General features: G+C 47.7%; 1 protein-coding gene across 1 annotated transcript in view; it reads left to right on the forward strand.

Moving 5' to 3' along the window:
• LOC131578931 (uncharacterized) overlaps nucleotides 1-14,244 on the forward strand; it is a 25,667-nt gene extending 11,423 nt beyond the window's left edge. The window contains exons 3-10 of the mRNA XM_058838253.1: nucleotides 1,185-1,350; nucleotides 6,229-6,275; nucleotides 7,405-7,497; nucleotides 9,503-9,668; nucleotides 11,350-11,487; nucleotides 12,561-12,690; nucleotides 13,493-13,654; nucleotides 14,138-14,244. Of these exons, the coding sequence (XP_058694236.1) occupies nucleotides 6,243-6,275; nucleotides 7,405-7,497; nucleotides 9,503-9,668; nucleotides 11,350-11,487; nucleotides 12,561-12,690; nucleotides 13,493-13,634 (702 nt within the window). The 5' untranslated portion in view covers nucleotides 1,185-1,350; nucleotides 6,229-6,242 and the 3' untranslated portion in view covers nucleotides 13,635-13,654; nucleotides 14,138-14,244. The remainder of the gene's footprint in view (nucleotides 1-1,184; nucleotides 1,351-6,228; nucleotides 6,276-7,404; nucleotides 7,498-9,502; nucleotides 9,669-11,349; nucleotides 11,488-12,560; nucleotides 12,691-13,492; nucleotides 13,655-14,137) is intronic.
• The last annotated feature ends 6,722 nt before the right edge of the window (nucleotides 14,245-20,966 follow it).

Consider the following 20,966-nt stretch of genomic DNA (forward strand, 5'->3'; position numbering starts at 1 on the left):
TTGAAAAAAATGCCTTGAAATCTGCTTATGGGGCTCTTTGTTGTTACCAATGCTGGGGGTGAGCTCCTGTGCTACAAAAAGTGTCCTGGTGGGAAGATAATTTCCTTGGGCTCACTTCAAATATTACAGAAGAAGTCCTGACCCTGTTCAAATCACTAGGAGTTTTTTTTTGGCACCATGGCCATTTCATTCATAAAAGGCTCCTTCCCAGCTCCTGTGCCATTACAGCATCCCCTGTCTGTCATCAGGCTGGTCTCCCTGAGCAAGGGGAGAGCAGGTTCATCCTTCTTCCTCTAAATGCTTCATCAGCCGCTCCCTTGAAAACTGTAAATAAAGGCCGCTGGGGATAGCTTTTCTGCTTGACCCCTCACCTGAAATGAAAATAAAGGTGACTGAATTTCATCCTGACGTGGAGCCCCTTCCCAGGCTGGCTTTTTCCCGTGGCTGTTGACAGTTACCTGCCAAGCCCCATGGTTACCTTTGATTTTGCCGTAATGACATCTCTGTGCTTAGGATGGCTCTGGGACTGTAATCCCCTCTGCAGCCTTAACCAATTTATGGGGTAACCTGAGACCAAGCTCTCTCTTGCCCGTGATTTTTCCACTTGTTAACACTCACTGAAGGCATCAACAAACTAAATGCAGAGGGTTTATTTTGCTGCATGCCCAGGGTTGGTGAATATCTGCATTCACACCTGATATGAATCTTGGCCTTCAGAAAGATGCTGCATGTTCTTGCCACATGAAAATGGCACAGTGTTTTATTTCCCCAAAGTGTGCTGCTAAAACAAATGCTTTGTTAACAAAACCCAGGCAGTGCTCCAAGGAGCTGTCAAGAGCAGAAGTGAGGATTCAGCAAAGTGGGATTTATCCACAGTTTTGCCACAGATTTTCTGTGTGATCTGTAGCTTGCTTTGTCTCAAAGTGCTTAGTCTTTAAAATCCTTCCATTCAAAGTCCTGATTTGTCTCATGTGTTTAGACTGTAAGCTTTTCAGGGACAGGGATTTTTTCTTTGCGTAGCAGCTTTTATAAGAAGTCCCTGATCTTTAGGGAACCTACCTGTGCATGTGCAATAGTTTTAAAAGAGAAGGCTCAACTTCATCACAGTGAATGATCCTGGCATTTGGGGAGGACACAAGTCTTGCTCCCTGCTCCCTAACCTGTATTATTTGGCTTTTCTAAAGGAAATCTTAGGGCAGATGATTTACACGGCGACGGAAGTAGAAGGAGGATCCCTGGGGAAAGCAAACACTTGAGACTTCAAGGTGGGATGCCTTCGGTGGCACATTTCTCCACTGGCCATCTGATCCAGGAGGTGCCCGCTTCCTAAGCACAGATCAAAGACAAAAGGTGACTTCTGAAATGACATGCAGCCACCTCTTGCATTGCTTAAATTCTCTCCTCCTGCTTCTGTTTGATCTCACTTTACTTTTCCTGTCACTGGAAGCAGGTGTTTTCTTTATTCTCCCCGACAAGTTTAGATCAGCTGAACAGTTCTAATGGCTGCAGTGAGAGAATCCCCCAGTGGCACAGCCAGCCTAAACCTTGGAGCAGTCAATGGAAAAGCTCCTCTTCACTGCAGTCAGGTGTGGATGGGGTCTGGATGAGTAGATTTGGAGTGGTAATTGTCCTGCCAGACTTGCCTTTAAGAAACAGATGTGGTTGTAATGCAAGGTGACACTCAAAGAAAGCCCAGGAGCTCCTCCAGGCCTGTGGCCCTGCAGCTGGAGGGCTTTCGTGATGTGCTAAAGATGCACATTTCCTCTTTTTGTCGTATTAGCAAAGGCTCCTGCTTGTTACTCTGGGCTCTTAGCTCCATAAGGTGGCTCTGCTGACTGTGGTGAAAATGTCCAGCACAGACCATGAGATCTGATGCATGTGAGCACAAGTGACAGGCAAGTCAAGCCAATGTCATATTGTAACCAGAGTTATATTAGATCAAGAGACTCCCCAGACCTGAGTCACTTGTGTGTGCTGCTCTGAATTTTGTCTGTTTTTCCTGTATCTCTGTAACGCTGCTCTGCTTTACTCATGTGAGCCTGTCTCTAATTTTAACCTGCTTCTTCCAAAGAGAAAGAGAAGCAGAATTTACCTAACAGGCAAGCTCTTAACAAAGCCTTGGATACCTGATACACATAATGGTCCCAGAGGCATGTTTACTTTGGACTGAGTGAGTGAGTGAAAACCATTTTGGAAGGACTTTTTCACCTCCAGCAACTTAACCTAACGAGGAGAAAAGTGATGTGGTTAAAGGGCTGTTTAAAGAACGGCATTAGGGAGCAGATTTAGGCTCACTGACAATACCTATATGTATTTGCCTTACACAGGTGCATAAATATGCCATGATTTATATCACAGGACACATCGCATAGGCAGTGATGAGATCTCAGCCATCCCTCTGCTGATGGATGATTTTTGGGGGATTATCAGGGACAAACAATTGATTGTTTTAGCAGGTTACAGCAGAATTGCCCAAAGATTTGGAACACCACGACTGAGTTCACCAGCTGCCTCTGTCTTCTGCACAGAGGAGTGTCTGTGCAACAAGGAGCTTGGCTTTGAGGGCTCAGTCCTGTAAATGTTTTAGGTGGCTGGAAGAGCAACAGGGGCCTCAGATTTTGGCTGTAGGATGCTGCTTGTTTCTGCTCACAAGAAGTCATAAATGCCCCACCAATTTATGAGGAAAGCAGGAGAGAAGGATGAAATAAATAACTCCATGGGAAATGTGCCCATGTTGGACTGCTGCACTGCCAGGAAAGTTCATGTTTTTACACCCAAATGGGTGGCTGACCTCCTGCTGACAGAATGGGCTGTCAACACTTGTCCCTTGAAGAAGAGCCCCCTCTTTGCACTTTGTCTTCTGGTGGTGATAACCTGAATGGAGATTCCCAGATTACACCCTGCCTCTTCCATGAGCTGGGGGTCCTGCTTACCCATCACTTCCCTCTTTCAACATCCTCATGGGGGCAATGAATCTTATTCCTGGCCCAAGGAGCACTTGTCAGGGGCTAGGCTGACAGGGAGGTATGTCCTCCTTGGCCATGTTTTTGTTCATGGAATTGTTAATAGCTGAGATGCTTCCCCCAAATCCTGCCAGTGCCCAGAGTGGCGCCTTGCACAAGGGCAGTACAGACATGGAGTGAATTCTTGTGTTTCACAGGTGGAAAAAGACAGCAAAAATGGTAAGTTAGGGCCAAACTGAGGTGAAATCTATCTCTGCATCATGTCCTATATGCAACTGCAGTCTTAGTGAGACTGTGAGATTGACTTTCCAGAGGCACAGAGGTACCTCTGACCGCAGGAGGAATGACCAGCAGGATGCCAGGAAGGATCTGCACAGGTCAGGTAACAAATCTCATTGTTTTACATTATAGGTGAGGTCCTAGACTCTAACTTAAAGTCTTCCTATTTGATTTTAATGGATCTGAGCTCAGCTATCACACATTTGGGCCTACTGGCAAATTCTCCCAAGGTGCTGCACAAACACATAAATATCTGCCTTTGAGTTTCTGGTCCTGGCTGATGTGTACTTTGCTTCTGCATGCATGTAGCACAACGTGGAGAGGCCAAAAGCACCAGCACCCTCTGAATAACTTCATGGATGTTTGGAGTTGTCATTGCCTTGAGAAACAGGGGCACTGCCATTCAGGTGAATGGTTTGAGCGCCTGACTCCGGGAATCTGAGCCATCATCTCCCTTGAGTATTGTGAAAATAAACCAATTATTAATAGTAATTTCCTCCTGCAGCTGATTGTTTGGTCTTCAGCACTATCTTCTCTCTCAGGGATGTGCAGACAGCTACACAGAGAGCAGCCATGCAGGGCACAGCTTTCTCCATATCTGCATTAGCAAAGAGGAGGCAAGTTCTCTTGGAGGCAGAGGAAAGTGAGAGCTGTGAGTTTGGTTCCTATCCACTTCTAATTGGGATGATGCTGGCAACTATCAGCCCCATCTTTTGATATTTGGGAGGAAGAAATGAGAAACTGAACAGCAGTAGTGGGCTGCTCTGCATAAACTATTCTGGCAAAATGCCTTTTAATTTCATGTGAGCTGTGCCTGCAAGAAGACGGAAGGATCAAGCTATCATCAAGAAAGAGTAGGATTTGGAGCCAGGTTTTGGAAATTTTCTCCTATCTCAGTAATGAATCAGACACCTTAGGTTAAATTCAGATCCTACTGAATAAGCGTTTTCTTTTTTTGTGTTTACCAGGGCCAGAATCTCACCCCTAACTTCAAATATTCCCAAACACTGCTGTGCCTGCAGCTTGGAGCTGATTACCAATGTTACATCCTAAAACTGGATCTCATTTATATTATCCTTGTAGGACCTGATTTTGCTCCCCATCATGGGGGTTCCAATGCTGAGTTCCGAGATGATGGGTGTGTCTTGTTTTTACTCTGCTGTGTTATAGAATAGTGGCATTTTAAAAGTCATTCTTCTTAATTTTTATTATTCCTGGTAATTCTAGATTGCAGGCTTGGTTTCATTTACACCAGAAATAGGATCCATTTTCCCTGCCCTGGAAGGAAGACACTCTCAAGGGCTTACTGATATTTGTGTGTTTGACTTTAAGGCAGAAGTTTGTTCCTAATTAATTGAATAAGTGCTTTAATCCCTGGCCTGAGGGCTTCCCATAGAGCATTAGCTGTATTAAGAAGGAAATGGAGTGTAATCCCTTTAATATAAGCACAGGAGAACATGAGAGTTTCACATTTCTGGAAATAGTTTATTTCCTTGTTGCATTATTTATTCTAATATTAATTTGCATAAAATGCAGTGATGACAAAGGGCTTCTCCTCTTTTCTGACACCAGTGCAGAGCTGTCAGCAGCACACAGCCCGTGCAAGAGCATCCCTGGGCTACAGTTGCACCCTGGTAACAGTGTGCAGAGAGAAATAACTCATGGAATTCAGCTCATTCCAACGGTGCCTGTGAACACAGGTCCATGAGTGGCTCTCCTCCTGGAGCTGAGATCTCATCTTCCTGGCTCATCACCAGTACTCACTACTATTTGCATCGCTGTAGTGGCAGAAAATCTCATTTCTGAACCAATGGCAGCACTGGGCTCATGTGCAGCTACAGAAATTGGACCCTTGGATGAGATTCAGCTCACAAAACCTGGGTCTCTGGATTTATTTCAGCCCCAACTATGTACCTGCATTGGTCACATGAATTGTCCTAAATGAGCCAGGAAGTCAGGAAGGATCAGCTCAGAGGGAGGTGTCCTCCCTCTGCACACCCAAAATTAGGCAAGATTAGTCTTTTGGTGAAAAGCATCCAAACCTGGTCAAGGCTTGGTGTTTTTTAAAGACTAAATACTGCTCTGTGTATCCAGTGTGGTGTTCCTCTCTTACTCATGGGACAGAGGACTCCATTTGAGCATTCCCTGGTGCCTCATCAGAGGAAAAGAATGGCAGCATCTGAAGGGGACAGTTCAGGTGTCCTCAGCCACCCTCTAAGTGAAGATCCCTGCCTGCCCTAATTCTGCAGAGCTCCTCATCCTTCCATGCAAGGAGGGAAGGATGCTGTTTCCTTCTGCTCAGCACACCCACAGAGTATGTCCTTTTCTCCTCAGCTTCCCCACCTTTTGCTCACCTCTTTAGCAGGATTTATGGGAGGATGGGCTTCAAGAGCTCACAAAGGGCAGGCTTTGTCCCTCTCCTGGCCACGTGTCCCCAGCATGGCTGGCTGCATCTGAAAAAGTGAGTAACAGCTCCCCAGCATGACTGTTGGGGTGCTTTTGCCTCCAAGGAACAACAACAACCCCCTCAGGCTCCCCTTCCTCCACCAAGGCCTCCAGGGTTCTGTGGTTCAGTGGTGTCACAATGGAGTTTTCCCTTGACCCTGGAAACACAATGACCACACAGGCATTGTTGGATGCCATCACTGATGCTCCCTATTCCAGCAGGGAGTCACACCTGTTCACCCTCTGGGTGACTTTGGGGTTGCTGGTGCTGGGATGCCTCCATCTCATCCCTTCTGGGTTCCAACAGACTGCATCCCCTGAGGTGTCCATCTTTTTGTACATCCTGGTTGGGTATATTTTGCATTGTTGAAGTTGGCTGAAATCAGTCATAGTCTGCCAATTTGAGTATTTCAGCCCCATCTGAATCCCCTTCCTCCTGCCAGTAGCCAGCTTCAGGTCTCCAGTTCTCCTATCCCCTGAGGTGGGATGGAGGAGAAGATCTGGTCTGCTGGTTTTTAACTGAGTGATTTTTCTCATCCAGGTTCTTGAGTCACCATGGATATAATGAGGGATGCAAAGCCATGGAAGGTGAAGTACACACAGGACTCTCATCCTCACTGGTGTTTCAGTAATGGGTTTGGCTGGGTCTGCTGGTCTGGAAAGATAATAGGAACTGATGAAAATGGAATTCTGCATCCTGGTCAAAGGCAAACACTGGTCTGCGAAGCCCAGAGGGGGAAAAGAGTGAAATGCTAGGAAAAAAGGACTGAGAATATAAAATATCTCCTTGCCCAAAGTGGGTGACTGTTGGCAAGGCACACAAAGCCCTCCCTCGGGTGCCGTGTGCTGCTGCAGTGTCCCGTATCACAGGGACATGGCAGTGCCTGGGCTGGCCAAGCCACCCCTGTGTGGTGGATGTGTTTGTGTAACAGTGGAGATCACAGTAACACCCAAAATCAGAGCTCACCTCCCCCAGCCCTTATCATGCATTGATGAGTTATCACCTTTAATGCTTCAGCACAGAAACAGCTCTGGAGGCAGCCTGAAGGCTCATCCCACCAGCCCTCCTGGCTCCAGTGGTGCCCATGGTACTTGCTGAGGGACAAAACACACGGATAGTGCTCTCTCCCTAAAATCCTCCCCATCTCCAGAAATTTGCACTGCAAGGATTTCTGATGTTGGAGCAGGTGTCTCTGGCTTTATACCCCCTGGCAGAGTTTTCCTCCACAGTTTCTCCAATGGCTTTGCAGAATGAGTATTGACATTAGCCAGCTCTTTAAATATGTGATAAGCACATAGCAAATGCTACTGAAACACAAGATGGAAGCATGTGCTGATTTAACCTGAGTGACACTGGACCTCAGCAGATGATCAAAGTATTTCGGCAGCTCTGTATTAGTGCTCTGCCTGGGGCCATTTGGGCACTCAGAGGAGGTTTGAGGAAGGCAGGAGGAAGGTGTTTTTTGCAAGGGAAATCCTGGGACAAGAAAAGCCCCAGAAACCATTGCCGAAAGATGTAGCGTAGGACCTTCCCAGCCACCCTGCTTGGGACTTAACTGAGCAAGGAATTGCCCTGTTGGAGTGGCCCCAGGTGGCCCAGAAGAGCAGCTCATCCTCTCCTGAGCTATGAGGGAGCGTTTTGGGTTTGTATCACCACGTTTAAGGGCTTCCCCCGAGGCTTAGTGGCTTCCTTGTGTTTGCCTTCTGTCCCTTCCAGCTGCCCCCCGCGCTGGACAAGTACAAGAGCACCTATCGGAAGGACTTCGGCTGGCACGACGATTATCACTCACCCACCCAGGCACACGTACCGGTACCGTGCTCTTTTCCTGCCTTGGATGCCCAGCCCGAGGCGCCAGCCCCGCTCTCGGCCCGGCTGGGTTCGGGGATGGTGCCCCAGGGCTGAGGGAGCGGGCGCGGCCTGCGCTGCCCTGAGCCCCCGGCTGCTCCCGTCAGGCCCAAATGCCCTCGGCCTGTTCCCCGTCCCTCCTGCGGGAAACCCCCCCTTGCACCCTGCTAAATCTGCTGCTGGGGAGCGATGCTAATTACGCTCATTAAGTCAGGGCACTACCGAGTGCTTGCTGAGCCGGTGCCTGAGCCTCGGGCTCCGCTCGTTCCCCGTGCGGCTGGGATTAGACCCATCCCGGGACAGCCTTGCTTTTGGGATGGAGATGGCTCCTTGCCCTGACACGGGCTTGAGAAGACTTCTGTGGGGAAGCTGGGGTTGTTTTTTTTCTAATCTCCTTGCGGTGCAAGCGACCCCCTGAGCTATTTAATCTGATTTGCCTCGCTCCGCCTGCCCTGGTTTAATTGCTTGTGGCAGCGCGGTGGGGACAGCTGCGGTTTGCACTGGGCCACTGCGGAGAGGTGGCGGGGGGCATGTTCGGCTGCCGGAGTGCTTTGGGCTCGTACGCTCACGAGAGAGGGAAAAAAAAGTTGAGGTTGGGGAGGAAAAGGGGGAGGCAACAACAGAGAAATCATTGTGTGAGGGTGCCCGCCGGGGCAGAGGGGCTGTCGGCGGACACCGCTGCCATCCCGGCCCGGACAGCAGCCTGGGGACCCCTCTCCTCTCCCTCTTCCTCTCTTCTCACTCTTCCTCTTCCTCTCCGCTGCCGCTGCCAGCAGCCTTCATTAGCGCTGCTGCTCGGGGCTCCCGCTGTTCTCCGGGCTGGCCAGGGCTTCCCGGGCAGCCCCAGCCTGAGGTGGCTGCTCCGCTTCCAGGAGCCCGGCTGCCAGGGCAGGGTTTAACCCCTGCCTGCTGGAGCGCAGTTTCCAAGCCGTGCAGCTCAGTTTCTTTTTATTTTCTCCTTTTCCTTTTATTTCACTTAAATGTTATTTTTGAAAGGCTGCACTCTTTCTGTGGAGGTGCTTGTGTAGCTTGGGAGATGGGAAGGGAGGAAGCTCTGTCTGATTCTCTTGGGTTGCAGCTTCCTTTGGCTCCTTATTAATTCCCAAAGGCATGCCAAAGAAAGCTGTCCCACTGGGTGATGATGAGATACTCAGGAGGCTCATGTTTCCCTCTTGGCCCTGATAGGATTTGTTCTTGTGTAAGTGGGTGAACCAACTGTGATATTTTTATCTGTGAAATTTTGGGCACTAACCTACTCCCAAGGGGAAGGGGAACTCCTTGGGTTAAGGAAGAAAGCACTGGCTGGTGCAGGGTCTCCTGGAGGCTCTTGTCCCTCTGGAGGTACCTCAGGAGAAGCTCTGGCCATCCTCAGTGGGGGATCCCCCAGACACACGTAATTCCTGTAGCTCTGCAGCCTCTACCTTCCCTACTGCCAGCCTGGAAAAGGAAAAACATTAGGGGATTGCCCAGTGAACCCTGGAGTTTGAGGGACAAACAGAAACCCTCAGAGTTCCAAAACAACAACAGACAAACCCTGTGAGGATGGTCCTTGCTGGCCCAGCAACCTGGAAGAGCTCACAGCAAGAGAATCCCTTTCTGAGCCCCTTAAAAGCATCTGAAGCTGCAGTGTGCAGCTGGAGGCAGCAGCCACACCAGAATCCCCTTTAGCTTTTCCCTGACATGAATCCTGGAGTCTTTCCCTCTCCACTGCTTTTGCCAGGGCTCCCTCCCTCCCTGCCACTGCCCACCCAGGGCCCAGCACAGTCCCAAGCTGTAAGATGGGCAGACAGAGGAAGCTGTGCTGGTTCCTGTATGTCAGTGAGAGCCACAGAGCTGCTCTGTGGCCACTGTATCCCCAGGGACTCTCATCCCACCCAAGCCCAGGCTTTCTGTGGGCAAATCGACGATGCTTTAGCAGCTGCCCTCCCTAGCTGCTGCCTCTCCGTTCACACGGGGCTTTTCTCTGCAGAAACCTTCATTCCCTCCTGTTCCAGAAGTATCCAAGTGCTACCTGCCAGAGTGCTACTCCTCTGACCTGACACCAGGACGGGTGGGGAAACTGGAGATTCTCGCTGAGCCTATGCACGACCTGTCTTGTTGCCCGTCCATTCCTCCTCTGTCAGCTAGAACTGAAGGTAAGCCCTGATGGTGGCACTGCTGGTGAGCAGCCTGAGGGACTGTCTGCCTGGGTCTTTGCCAGCCCCCCAGCCCCTGGTCCATGCTGGCTGGACACACATGGATGGCAGCATCCTGATGATGCCTTGGTGCTGGGCTGAGCCTGGCGAGGATTCACACATGGGCACAGCACCCTGTCACCACGAATATGCAGCTCCCAGGCCAGCTCAAAGCACAGGCAGAGGGAACTGGGGTTTTAGAAACGTCTTGGTGCGTGAAGAACCACTTCTAGCCAGGGTCTTTAAGGGTTTTATCTTCACATCTCTGTTGGGATAGAGGGAGATGCAGTCAACCCCATGTTGTAGAATTGTAGGGAGGGAAAAGGACTCTGGTTGGGTGTGAGGGGTTTGAGTGGTTCAAACGCCTTCTGCTAAGGGTGCCTGTCTGACAGCAAATGCAGCAAAAGTGCTGCTGGCCAGCCTGCAACGACACCATCTAATAACTTACTTGCTTGGATTAAAATTCTCATGGAAGTCAGGAAAACAAAAGGATTGGTCACCAAATATCACTCAGCCATGCACAACCATCTGAAAGCAGTGGGGATTTTTCTCTGAGCTCCTACTTGTGAGTGAAGAGGGTGTAATTGCTGAGTAGTACCCTAGAACAAACAGGAGACATGGCCAGGGATGTCCTCACTGTTCCCTGAGCTGATCTCTCCCAGTCTGGGATGCCTGTGTCTGGATCCTTTCATGATCAGAGGGGAGCAAAGACACAGCCATCTCCTGTAGCTTAATGCCACCCTGACAGAGAGGTGAAGTAAACTCTGACAGGGTTTCTCTCTCCACTCAATAGAAGAGTCTGGACAAGCATCTCAGGCAGATATGTCTCCATATGGACTCCACTTACACCTGAGGCCTTCAAAGATCTCCTTACCAAACCCATCTGAAGCTGTCATATGATAATGACAAAAGTCCTGTTGGCTTTTCTGTGGCAATGTATCCGAACAGCTTGGGCCGTGACGTGCTCCAGCCAAACTATATTTAGAGTTTATTATCAGTCCCTCTGGAATTTCTCAAGGTTGCTGAGACATAAGCTATTCTAAAAATAAGAAAAAGAGGCTGAAAAACAAGAAAACAGGACCACAAGAGCCAGATAACAGAGGGCAGTGGAACACCTGGACTGTAACCAATCCTGTGCCCTGAGGGGTGCGTGCAGAGCGCGTGGACAGGATAGGGGCACCAATGAAAAGATGTGTGATCATGTGAACAGCAGTTTTAGAATGTATAAATAAGTGTATAATGTAAACAATAAAGGGCTTCTGCAAAATCATGTTGGTTTGTTGGTCAGAGGTCCTGAGCTCCCGTGCTTTTCCCTTCCTGCTCTGCTCCTGTGTGTCCCAGCAGTGCAGTTTTTCTCTCTCTCACACACAGACCTGCTGCAGAAGGGTTTCCTTTTGGCACTCCAGGACAGTGTGGAGACAGTGGGCTCCTGCCTCTTGCTTTGCACCAACATAAATCCTTCCCCAACTTGTTGTCATGAACCCCCAAAATTGATGCACCTCATCAAAGTTCTGCTAAAGTTGCCTGGGTCTCCCCTAATTTTTGCCAGCTGAGACTTCAATTTACCCTATCCAAAGGGTAGGATTTGGGTGAGTAATTGATGGTGATTCCTGACTAATTCACTTCTCCTCCCACGTCTCAGAGGCGTTGGTGCCGAAGGAACTGCCGTCCACGGGCTTGGTCACCTACCAGCAATTTGCCCAGGATTTGTACCTGGAAGGGCTGCACAATGCTGATAAATACAAAACCAAGAACCGGAGCTCATCTGTTTTAATGAGAGGTCAGTGGATGGAGGCTGTGGCAGCTGCCCCATGAGAATGACTGGTGGCCTTCAGCCTGGCTTTATGCTTTTTAATGTGATTCCAGAAGAGACTGAGGAGGGTGAAGTGAAAGTGAGTGGCACAGAAAGGGTTCACAGATCCCCTGTAACCATCTGTCCATTGGTGGGGAGAAGCAGGGCAGAGAAAAACAGTTATCTTCTAGAAGAGGTTGGAGTGTTGTAAATGGTGTTTCTTTCACCCCACCTTCCAGACAGCCCATCCCATGGACCACAGCCCTGCTCAATATGGTCTCCCTGGAAATAATGTCATAAGGCAGGAATGCTGGGTTGCATTAACAGCCTGACATGGCCATGCACGTGTGAGACACCTGTAACCTCAGCCTCAGTGAAAACAACAAAAATACCAATGACTCATTATAGGAATGTGTAATTTTTAAAATACCCAGAAAATCTGTCTACAGTGGGTGGCTCTTCTTAGTGTGTCTTCCCTGCATGTTTATCCCCAGTTAGATCTGATCAGAAGGACACACACCAAGCTGTACACACACATAAGATAAGACATCTCTGGAGAGTCAGATGGGAGATGGTACCTCTTCAAACCAGCTCCCAGAGGGATTTTTGGGGAAGGTATCACAGCATTTGTGATGATCCTCAATTAGGGGTTAAGTGAACCATGAATCTCTTCCTTGGTTTAGTCCCTGGTGAATGGCAGGATGGAAAAGAAAACAGACAGTATGGGAAAATTTATACCAGGTGACAAGTCAGTATCCAGACAGGAAGATAACAAGATATCATTTCCAGGTCTGTCTTGTGTGGCTTCCCTCACACAGGCTACAGAAAATAAGGGCTGAATAATCTCATCTAAATGACCTTATCTACACCAGGGAAGCAGTTCCTGCATTTTCCCTTGGTTAATCCCTTCATCATGGTAACTCCAACAGGAGTGCTGGAAGCACAAAGAGCCGATGGAGCTCAGGGGTAGGGGGAACACTCAGACTGTGCAATATAGGAGACAGAGATGCCAAAAAAAAAAAACAAAACAACTTTAAATTGTTTGGACTCTCTTTCACTAGACTACTCTGACCTCGAGTGGAAAAGTGTCTACAAGCAAGATTTTGAGCCCTGGAAAGGAGTCCGTGGTGCGCTTTACACAGAGGAGATAAGGCCTTCTCCCGTTTTCCCTGAAGATAACCGCTTCAATGAGTAAGGGGGAAATGGGGTGGGGAGCAAAGGGTGCCTGCTAGGAGTGGGGGACAGGGTAGGAGTAGGTCAGGGAGATTTTGGTGCTGCTTGGAGTTGGAAGGCGTTTCCCTTGTCCACGTTATGCAATGGGCCCAAAGAAATTCCCTCGGGGACAAATCCACTTCCAAAGCCTGATCAGCCTTTTCTTGAAAAGTTTTGCAGCAGGGTTGAGAGGAGTGGGGAGACAACTTCTGGGACAGCCTCATCACAGTGGAAAGAAGATCTCCATGGGGCTGGGGCAGGAGGAATGTCTCATCATTTCCATGCCCAGGCTTCCCCTGGGAAAGGGCTCTCTCAAATCAAACAGGGCAGGAGCTGTTTGCAACGTGACTCATCTGCACACTGTGAACCAAACAGGCATAAACTGCTCCTGAGCTCTCATTTCTCACTGGAAAGGCAATTCTTCCCCGCTGCCTCATGCCCCCCACCTTCCCCAAACACAGATTTATTTCAGCTCTGCATTGCAGATTTTAATCTGTGATCCTGGAGTTATATTTGGGGTGGAGACTGTGCCTGTCTAACGGTTGGTCCAGGCGGGAGATTGATCCTGATGGCAGCCGTGTGTGTTGCAGCATCTGCCCTGTTCCTGATGGACACAGGCTGTTCCCCCTCTCCCCCATCCCACCTGAATGTGCTTTTGTTTGCTCTACACACATTCCTGGCTGGGTGGTCAAGTGCAGAAGGGGAGGTAGGTCCCTTGTCCTGGTGCATGAAGCACAGGGTAGAGGTCCCCTCCTTATCCCCTTCTCCGTGTTCTCTGCAGGAGCCGCTGGGTTTCTGAATACGCAGACAGCTACAGCATCTTCCTGAAGAGGCTGGACTGGTCATCTCCCATCTCTGCACAATGGCTGCCCTTTGGGAAGGATGCACGATGGACACCGCGATGGAGAGAGTCCACTCACTGAGTGGTGCTAGGGTGGCTGTGGTAATCACCGGGATCATCCATTTTGGCCCTGAGAGCTGGGGTTTCAGGGACTGAGGCAGTGGGAAAAATGTATAAACAGCTGTGGGACCTGGTCCAAGCTACTGTGAGAACCTGAGAGTTTGGCTGCTGGAGTGTTCTTCTGAGTAGCAGTATTTGTCTCAGCTCTGTGCAGGAGGGTTAGGCAAGACAACCTTCAAAGGTCCCTTCCAACCAAAACCATTCTATGGTTCTGTGATTTTCTGGGCTCCTAGAAGGTGATTTTCCAGCCAGGTCTAATTGGGAGAACATTTTTTACGGTGATGGTGGTCAGACACTGTCTGGAGACTGGCAAGGTGGGGGAGTGGCATGGATTCTCATTGAGTGACAATGCTGGGTCTGAGGAGCCTCACCTAGGCTGGCCCTGTTGGACCAGGGCACCTACATTGTTCCACATTTTTTTGATTCCTTTTAGGATGTGTTACTTGTGTTGTTCTATGATTACAGCTCTTTGGCCTTCCAAGCTGCCTATGTGAGACCCTGAAAGCCTTGGAAAACTCATCTCTACCAAACCTACCACCATGTCTATCAGATGTGAAAATTTGCCAAAGACCTCCTTAAGTGCAAATTATGATTAAAAGCTCCCAAGAACCTCAGCTTTTACCATTGTCAGAAAAAGTTTTTGTTTTGTTTTTTTTGCGGGGGACAATGAAGGCTACAGAGCTAAAACCACTCAGGCAGTTTCAATTTATGTACTTTAAAGAAAACTTGATGATAAAACTTGGCCTCTCAGTGAGAAGCAGTGTGTGTTAAACAGCATTGTTGATGTTAATTTACTCTCTAAAACCTTGTGCATTTACAGGGAGGGAAATATCCATGTTGTCCAGGGCAGCTGCGTGTCAGTCTTGCAGAGCTCCTTCCCCTTCTTTACATTTAACAACTTATTCCAGGTTTTGACCATTAATTTCAGCTAATGCTGGGTAAATGGGAATTGAGTTTGCCGTGTCCGTTTGGGATTTCTAGGTTTCTGGAAGGATCAAGGCTGCTCCCAGCCTGAAGATGGCAATGGAGAGCCGCCGATCCCAGACCTGGAAAGGGCTGACAGCCCTTCTGCTGTGGCTTTAGTGATCTGACTGGGTCTTCTAAATTGATGCCAAAATTATCCCAGAGTAGGTGGTGTAGAGAAACCTCTCCCTGACTCCTAAAAGGTATTCCTTTTAAAGAACATCCTTGCAGTATTGAGGGATAAGCAAGACCTTTTTAACAAATACAGCTAAAATGTCAAAAATAATGAGAAAAGGAACTTATTTTACAGTAATATCAACTATCCCCAGACCTGCTGATGGCAGGACCTATGCAGACACAGCAGCACCTGCCCCAAGGAGTTCATCATCTAAGTTCTGTGGGATTTAGCAAAATGATGTCTGGCAGGGCCAAGCTCCAAGCAGATGATACGGGGAAGTAGAATGGGCCACCATTTCTGCAAATCTGCTTGGTGTGGGGCATTGCTGACCACAGCTCATGCAGCATTTGGGATTTCCACTGTAGCTAAGTGTAGCTGACTTGTGGCAATTTAAGATGACAGAAATATTTAAGTTTAAAAATAGGGAAAAATACTTGCTTACCTCAGAGAGGAGACAGAGTTTGACTTTTTTGAGGAAAACAAGACCATGAGAATGGAGATGCTCTCAAGGAGAATGTGTGCTTTTACACCACTTAAAAATTAACCTCGTGGCCTTACTGATAATTTTCTCTTATGAAAAAAGTATCATTTTCCTGTCTTCCCATGCTGGAGTTGGGCTCTTCAAACTGATTTCCACACTGCTCTGCTGTGTTTTGCTGCACTGATGGGGGCTGTGTCTAGATGAGTTCTCAGAGCACATATACAAGGTAACATCACTAGGAAAAAGGATATTGCTAAATTCTAATCACAACCACGGTGGAAAAAAAATGCCTGGATAAGAATCTTGGGTTTGTGCTACACCCTGTCAGGAGCACTAATGAGGATATTCAATCAGTCAAATGGGTGCTGGGTTTGCTAAAGGGGTCCTCAAGTTTGTGCCAGGGAGAAGGAAGGGAGCTGCTGATGTTGGAGATAAATGTCCCTCCTGGTTTTTCTGGCAGCATCCTTGCTCAGGTACTTCCCAGATTTGGAGACCAGGCTTAGAGATGCAGCTTTTGAAAACTGTGCTCACAGTTCAGCCCCCATCCAGGATCCAGCCTGTTGCATCCCCATCTCCTGCCATTTCTCTTCCCAAAATTTTCTTTCAAACCTTTGTTTCTCCAGCCCTCATTGCCCATTCCAAACAGGGGTCTGTGTGTCATGGCAGTGATTGCCCCATTCCAACTCCCTGGGAATGGAAACTGATGGTCCCAAGGCAGTTCAAACACACCAAAAGACTCTCACAGCTCCCCAGGAGTCGCTGCTGCATGCAGGGGACATTCAGGCTGTGTGCCTGAATATATCCATATTATATATCCATATAATATATCCATATAATATAATATATCCAGATGGCAGAAGGGAGCAGACACAGGAACAGGCTTTCAATTTTCCTGGTGCCTCCAACAATGCTCTGGCTTTTCAGTGGATGGATGCTGCTCATGTGAGTGAAGAGCACTGGGGTCAAGCAGAGGTGAGAAGCTCTAGCTAATACTGGCTTTACCTCAACACCATCCATTTTCAGTCCTTTTTCTGCAGCACCAAGATGGCACCAGCCATGAGCTCAACAGGGTTCAAAATGGGATGCAACCAGGTTTTACAGTAGTAACAAAGTGCAAGAGAAAACCCCTGAAACACAGAGAAACAAGGTGGGCATGAGTTAGGAAGTGGCTGATAGAGATCAGGAGATGTTTTCCAGGACCCTGCCTTGTTACTGCTATGGTTGAGCCATAGGCAATTTCTTCAGAGTATTTGGTGCTTCCTTGTGTCCAAAACAGAGGAACATCCCTGGATGGAGGCTGCTCTGATCTGGTGAAAACTCACTGGAGCCATGAGAAGGACAATCAGAAACATGTTCCCTCTCAGGACACTCAATTGGTCCCATCACAAGAAGCACAACCCAGTGAATGCAGAATTTGCAGCTTTCCCCCCGCAATGTACAACTTCAGAAAAACAGGTTTTCAGCAAGGCTGAAGTGATGCTTTTTGCCTGAATGCCTTAGTGCCATCTCCTGGGTAGAAGGGGAAATTCTCATTTTGGAAGTGGAATCCTTGGTCTGAACTCCCTTGGCTGTTCAGTCATTAGAATCCTAGTCGGCATCAGGATCCCACTCTCTGCCTGGTCCTGCTAAGCTGCTCAAGAATTGTCTTCCTTGGGATTCATCATGGAGATGTCTGCTCAGGGAAAAGGATGTTTTGGGTTCATCCCTCATCTTCATCACAGATTTTGAAGTAGCATTTTCCATCTTTAATTTTGTCTTTTCTATTTCCCAGCATAGAAGCACTGACTGATCTCTAAATTTATTTCATGTGTCCTTTATGGAAAAATTAATTCAAAATTATCATGCGTTAATCCATAGATAACTTTCTCCACTTTGAGTCTTTCTAGAAGTCTCCACAAATTATCTCATTGTACATCAGAGATGCAAAACATCCTTATTGAGTGGCTAAATGAACTTCACAGTGCTGAAAAACAGGCTAAAATATGTCTGTGGTCATTCTGGCCACCACTACAGAGCATCTACTTCACCAAGGAATGACTAAACCCTCAAAAGTGTTTGATGCTGCCTGCACCTTGCATGGGAACAGGCAGAAAATCCCACAACAGCTTCCTTGGAAGAGCATTCTTGGGAAGAACTGGTGATTTGTGTTGTAACAGGCACAAATTTTCAGAGGTGTTTTTACAAGTGTAATTAGAGGATTAATTTAGCCCAGCAGAACAAAACATTGGTGGCTGGGGTTTCAGTGGTATGAAGTGACATTTATAAAAGAGAAGCACCTGCAGTAAATGCTTGGACACCTTCACTGTTCTGCAAACAGCATTGCCCACGAATGCCACCACATCTTTGAAGGCTGACAGGACATTCAAGGGCTGACCCTCAGCCCCATCACTGACCAATCAACTTTTCCTCCTGTTTTGGATAAAACTCTTCCCATGGCCACCACCCAACTCACAACTGTGCAATAAATCATTCAGCACATGCTTGGTGTTAACAGAGCAAGAGTGAATGATGCAAATCCACCATCTGCTGCAGCCAGGCCAGCCCTGCCCTTGGCTCAGCCACCAACCTGAGCAGAACTTACAAGTAAAGAACTTGCCAATTAACACGTTTTGCCAAACTGATTTTTGTCAAGGGATGGCAGTCAAACAAATCTTTTTGAGTGGTATAGTTTTAATGGCACTTTCTTGGGCAAATGATGGCATTCAAAAGAGATGGAGAGAAGCAGAGAGAAGTGTGAAAGGTTTATTGTGGTGGCTTGGCAGTCCAGAACAAAAGCAACTGCCAGCCACTCCTCCCAGTTTCCCTAAAATCAGGTCTTTTGCTTTCCAACCAGACTCAGCTGGCCTCATGCCTGTTTCCATGCTGCTTTTCTGTGGCAGCTCAGGTGCTGTTAGTGTTTGGGAACAGTCTGCTGGGCTTGCTACTGGGACACAACTTTCACAGAACTTCATAAACACTAAAAAGCTCTTCACTGCCTTTATTTGAGCTTGCTTAGATGAAGAGGGTTTCTTTGGTTTGGTTAAAAGCTATGTGAATCATCCAATAGAAAATGAAAGAAGAATAGAAAATAAATACATCATTTCCTCTACTTTGCAGGTCATCCTTGGTGCAGTGGACACGTCTCAAGTGTTCTGGCATCATGTGGCCTTTGTAGACCTGAGCATTGATGCTTTCCCTGAGTACAGTGGTGATATCCAACCAGGCCTATCCCCCTAGGGAGGAGCTACTTTTGCATCCAACTCAACCTATATGAAATATTTATCTTTTTAAAAAAAGCAATTGTTAAATGGAAACATGCTGTACTATTTACAAATTCAGTTCTCATCCTTCCATGGCCAGCTGGAAACCTCCATGTGTTTCAGCAGGAAAATGATATGCCTGAGAAATATGAAAAATAAGTAGATTTTATTTCTCTATGGGATGCATATCAAGTGAAAATATTCTCATGGGTGATGTTTGATGGCTCCTGGGTGAGTTGCTGATAATGAGTCAATTAATCAAGCAGGTCAGCGAGGAAAACTGTCCCATCAGGAGCTCCTGGTCTGATCAACACATGAGGATATTCCAGCCTGGGAGCTGCTCCTTCCTCTGCCAACTGCTCCTGCTTTCCATCAGGGTTCACACTGTGAGATTTCACTGTATTTATCCAAGGAATGTGCGTAGGAAAGACAGAAATAATAACAAAAAGTGAAAACAAGCGCTTCAGTGATTTATTTTGATCAAACTGCCTCAAAAGCAGATACAGGTCGTGACTGATGCACCACATTTACAATCACCTACACCTTCTTCAATCCAGCTGTGACAAAAAACTACCTTACCTGGAGAGGCAGATCAGCTGTATTGCACTGCAGGTGACAGAGGAGCTCCCAAAATCCCATTGTATTTCTCACTGTGGTGGTGGGTTCACACACCCTGAAAACTGCATCCAAAGGCTATTGGGCTCCCTGGAAAAATTTTCCACTTATTTTAAGAGGCTGAGACTTTGTAAAAAATAAATAAGGAAAAAAATCAAAAGGAAATTTAAGTCAGACACAGGAGACTCCTGATGTGACTCTGCTGTCCCACAGCTGAAAGTGCTCACTTTCCCCATTGCCTCCCCTGCACTCTTTCCAGCAGTGGTCACAGCTTCCTGCAATAAAATCAATGAACCAAATCTTGCTGCAGGTTTTAACCTGCCTGCAGGTTTTAACTCTGCCTTACCCTGGCATTGCAAGGTGCTGGTGCTGAGTTAGGCTTGTTCACATGATGCTGCTGCCCTGACTGGTGCTGAGTGCCAGGTGTGACAGGGCAGTAATAACACAACAGCAGAACCCTCAAAAATTGGGGCACTGGCTCAAAACAGAGCCCCAAGCCTTTACACACCCCACTGAGGCTTTTGGAGAACCTTGAGAGGTGGGCAAAAATTGCTTCAAGACTAGGAAAGAAATTGAGAAGTGGTGCAAAGCAGAAGGAGAAGAATTGAGCAGCAGCTGATGTGCTTGGGAATTAGGTGCCCTCTGAGCCTGTGCCTGTCCACTGCTGCCTTGAACCCAGCCATGCACGTATAAGAAGTGGTAGGTCCCCAGTGTTGCTTTGTACCAGTTTCCTGTTTGCCTAATACAAAATAAATGGGCTTTTTTAATTCCAAATGGAGCTGTGCAAGCCAGATGGAGCAATGCCAGCTCTGATGCTTTGGTTTTTCATACAATTCTTTCTGATGCCAATATCGTGCTTGCAGGAAAAACATCCAAGCAACATTTCTGCAATCCTTGGTAGTTATCTAACTCCAGTCCTCTCTGGAGGTCACCGTGGTGAGACAGGAAGACCATTGGTGCTGTGGCTCTGTGGGATGGAGAACAACTTGGAGGTGCCCAGGCAGAGGGGAAGGACTGCAGGGTGTGGGAACCAGCCCATCCTGGCTGGCAGTGGGGTGTGGGGTGAGTGCAAGGTTGGGGTGTTTTGTGGTTTCAGGAGCAAGTTGCTCTAGGTTAAAAGAAGTGTGGGAATTGTCTTTGAACTGGAGTCAGGCCTTTTCCTTTCACTGGCACATTTCTAGCTTTTTGAAGACTGAAAAACAGAGGAACTGGAGAAGAGACAATACTTGGGCTTTTAGAAAATTGTAACCCTCTTTTTCCATTCAATTTTGATCTTATTTGATTATCCACCTTTTTCAGGGCAGAGTCAACTTTAATCAACACAATCCTAACCATGCTAGCAGGGGAAGTTTGGTGAAACCCACTTGAAGTCTCAAATAGTTTTGTGGCCAAAACAGTTTTTCATCCTGAATGAAAACTGCATTGAAGGGGACCCTCTCTTCCCCCAAAATTTCACCTCTGGGAAGGAAGGGAAAAGTTCCTGAGCGTGAGCCCCAAACTCCCAGGCTTACAGCTGGTAAGGAAAGACAGACTGGATGGATTTGGGATGCTCCTGGGGATGGGACTTGCACGACAGGACAGAAATCTGTGAGGCTGGAGATGAAACTTTCCTCTGAGTCACATCAGCTCTGCAATGCAGGTGCTTTCCTGTCACTCTCTTCCTCGCTGTTTTGACTGCTCTTCTGGGCATGACCAATGTCTGAGTCACCTCTCATAAAGCTGCTCCTGGATTCACATTTTCCACGGTTACTGCACAACCTGTAATAGATGTTTTCCTATTCAAACACTGTTTGTTGGGGTGTTTTCCCCTCAGAGAAG

The sequence above is a fragment of the Poecile atricapillus genome, chromosome 4, assembly GCF_030490865.1.
Source record: "Poecile atricapillus isolate bPoeAtr1 chromosome 4, bPoeAtr1.hap1, whole genome shotgun sequence".
NCBI lineage: Eukaryota > Metazoa > Chordata > Aves > Passeriformes > Paridae > Poecile > Poecile atricapillus.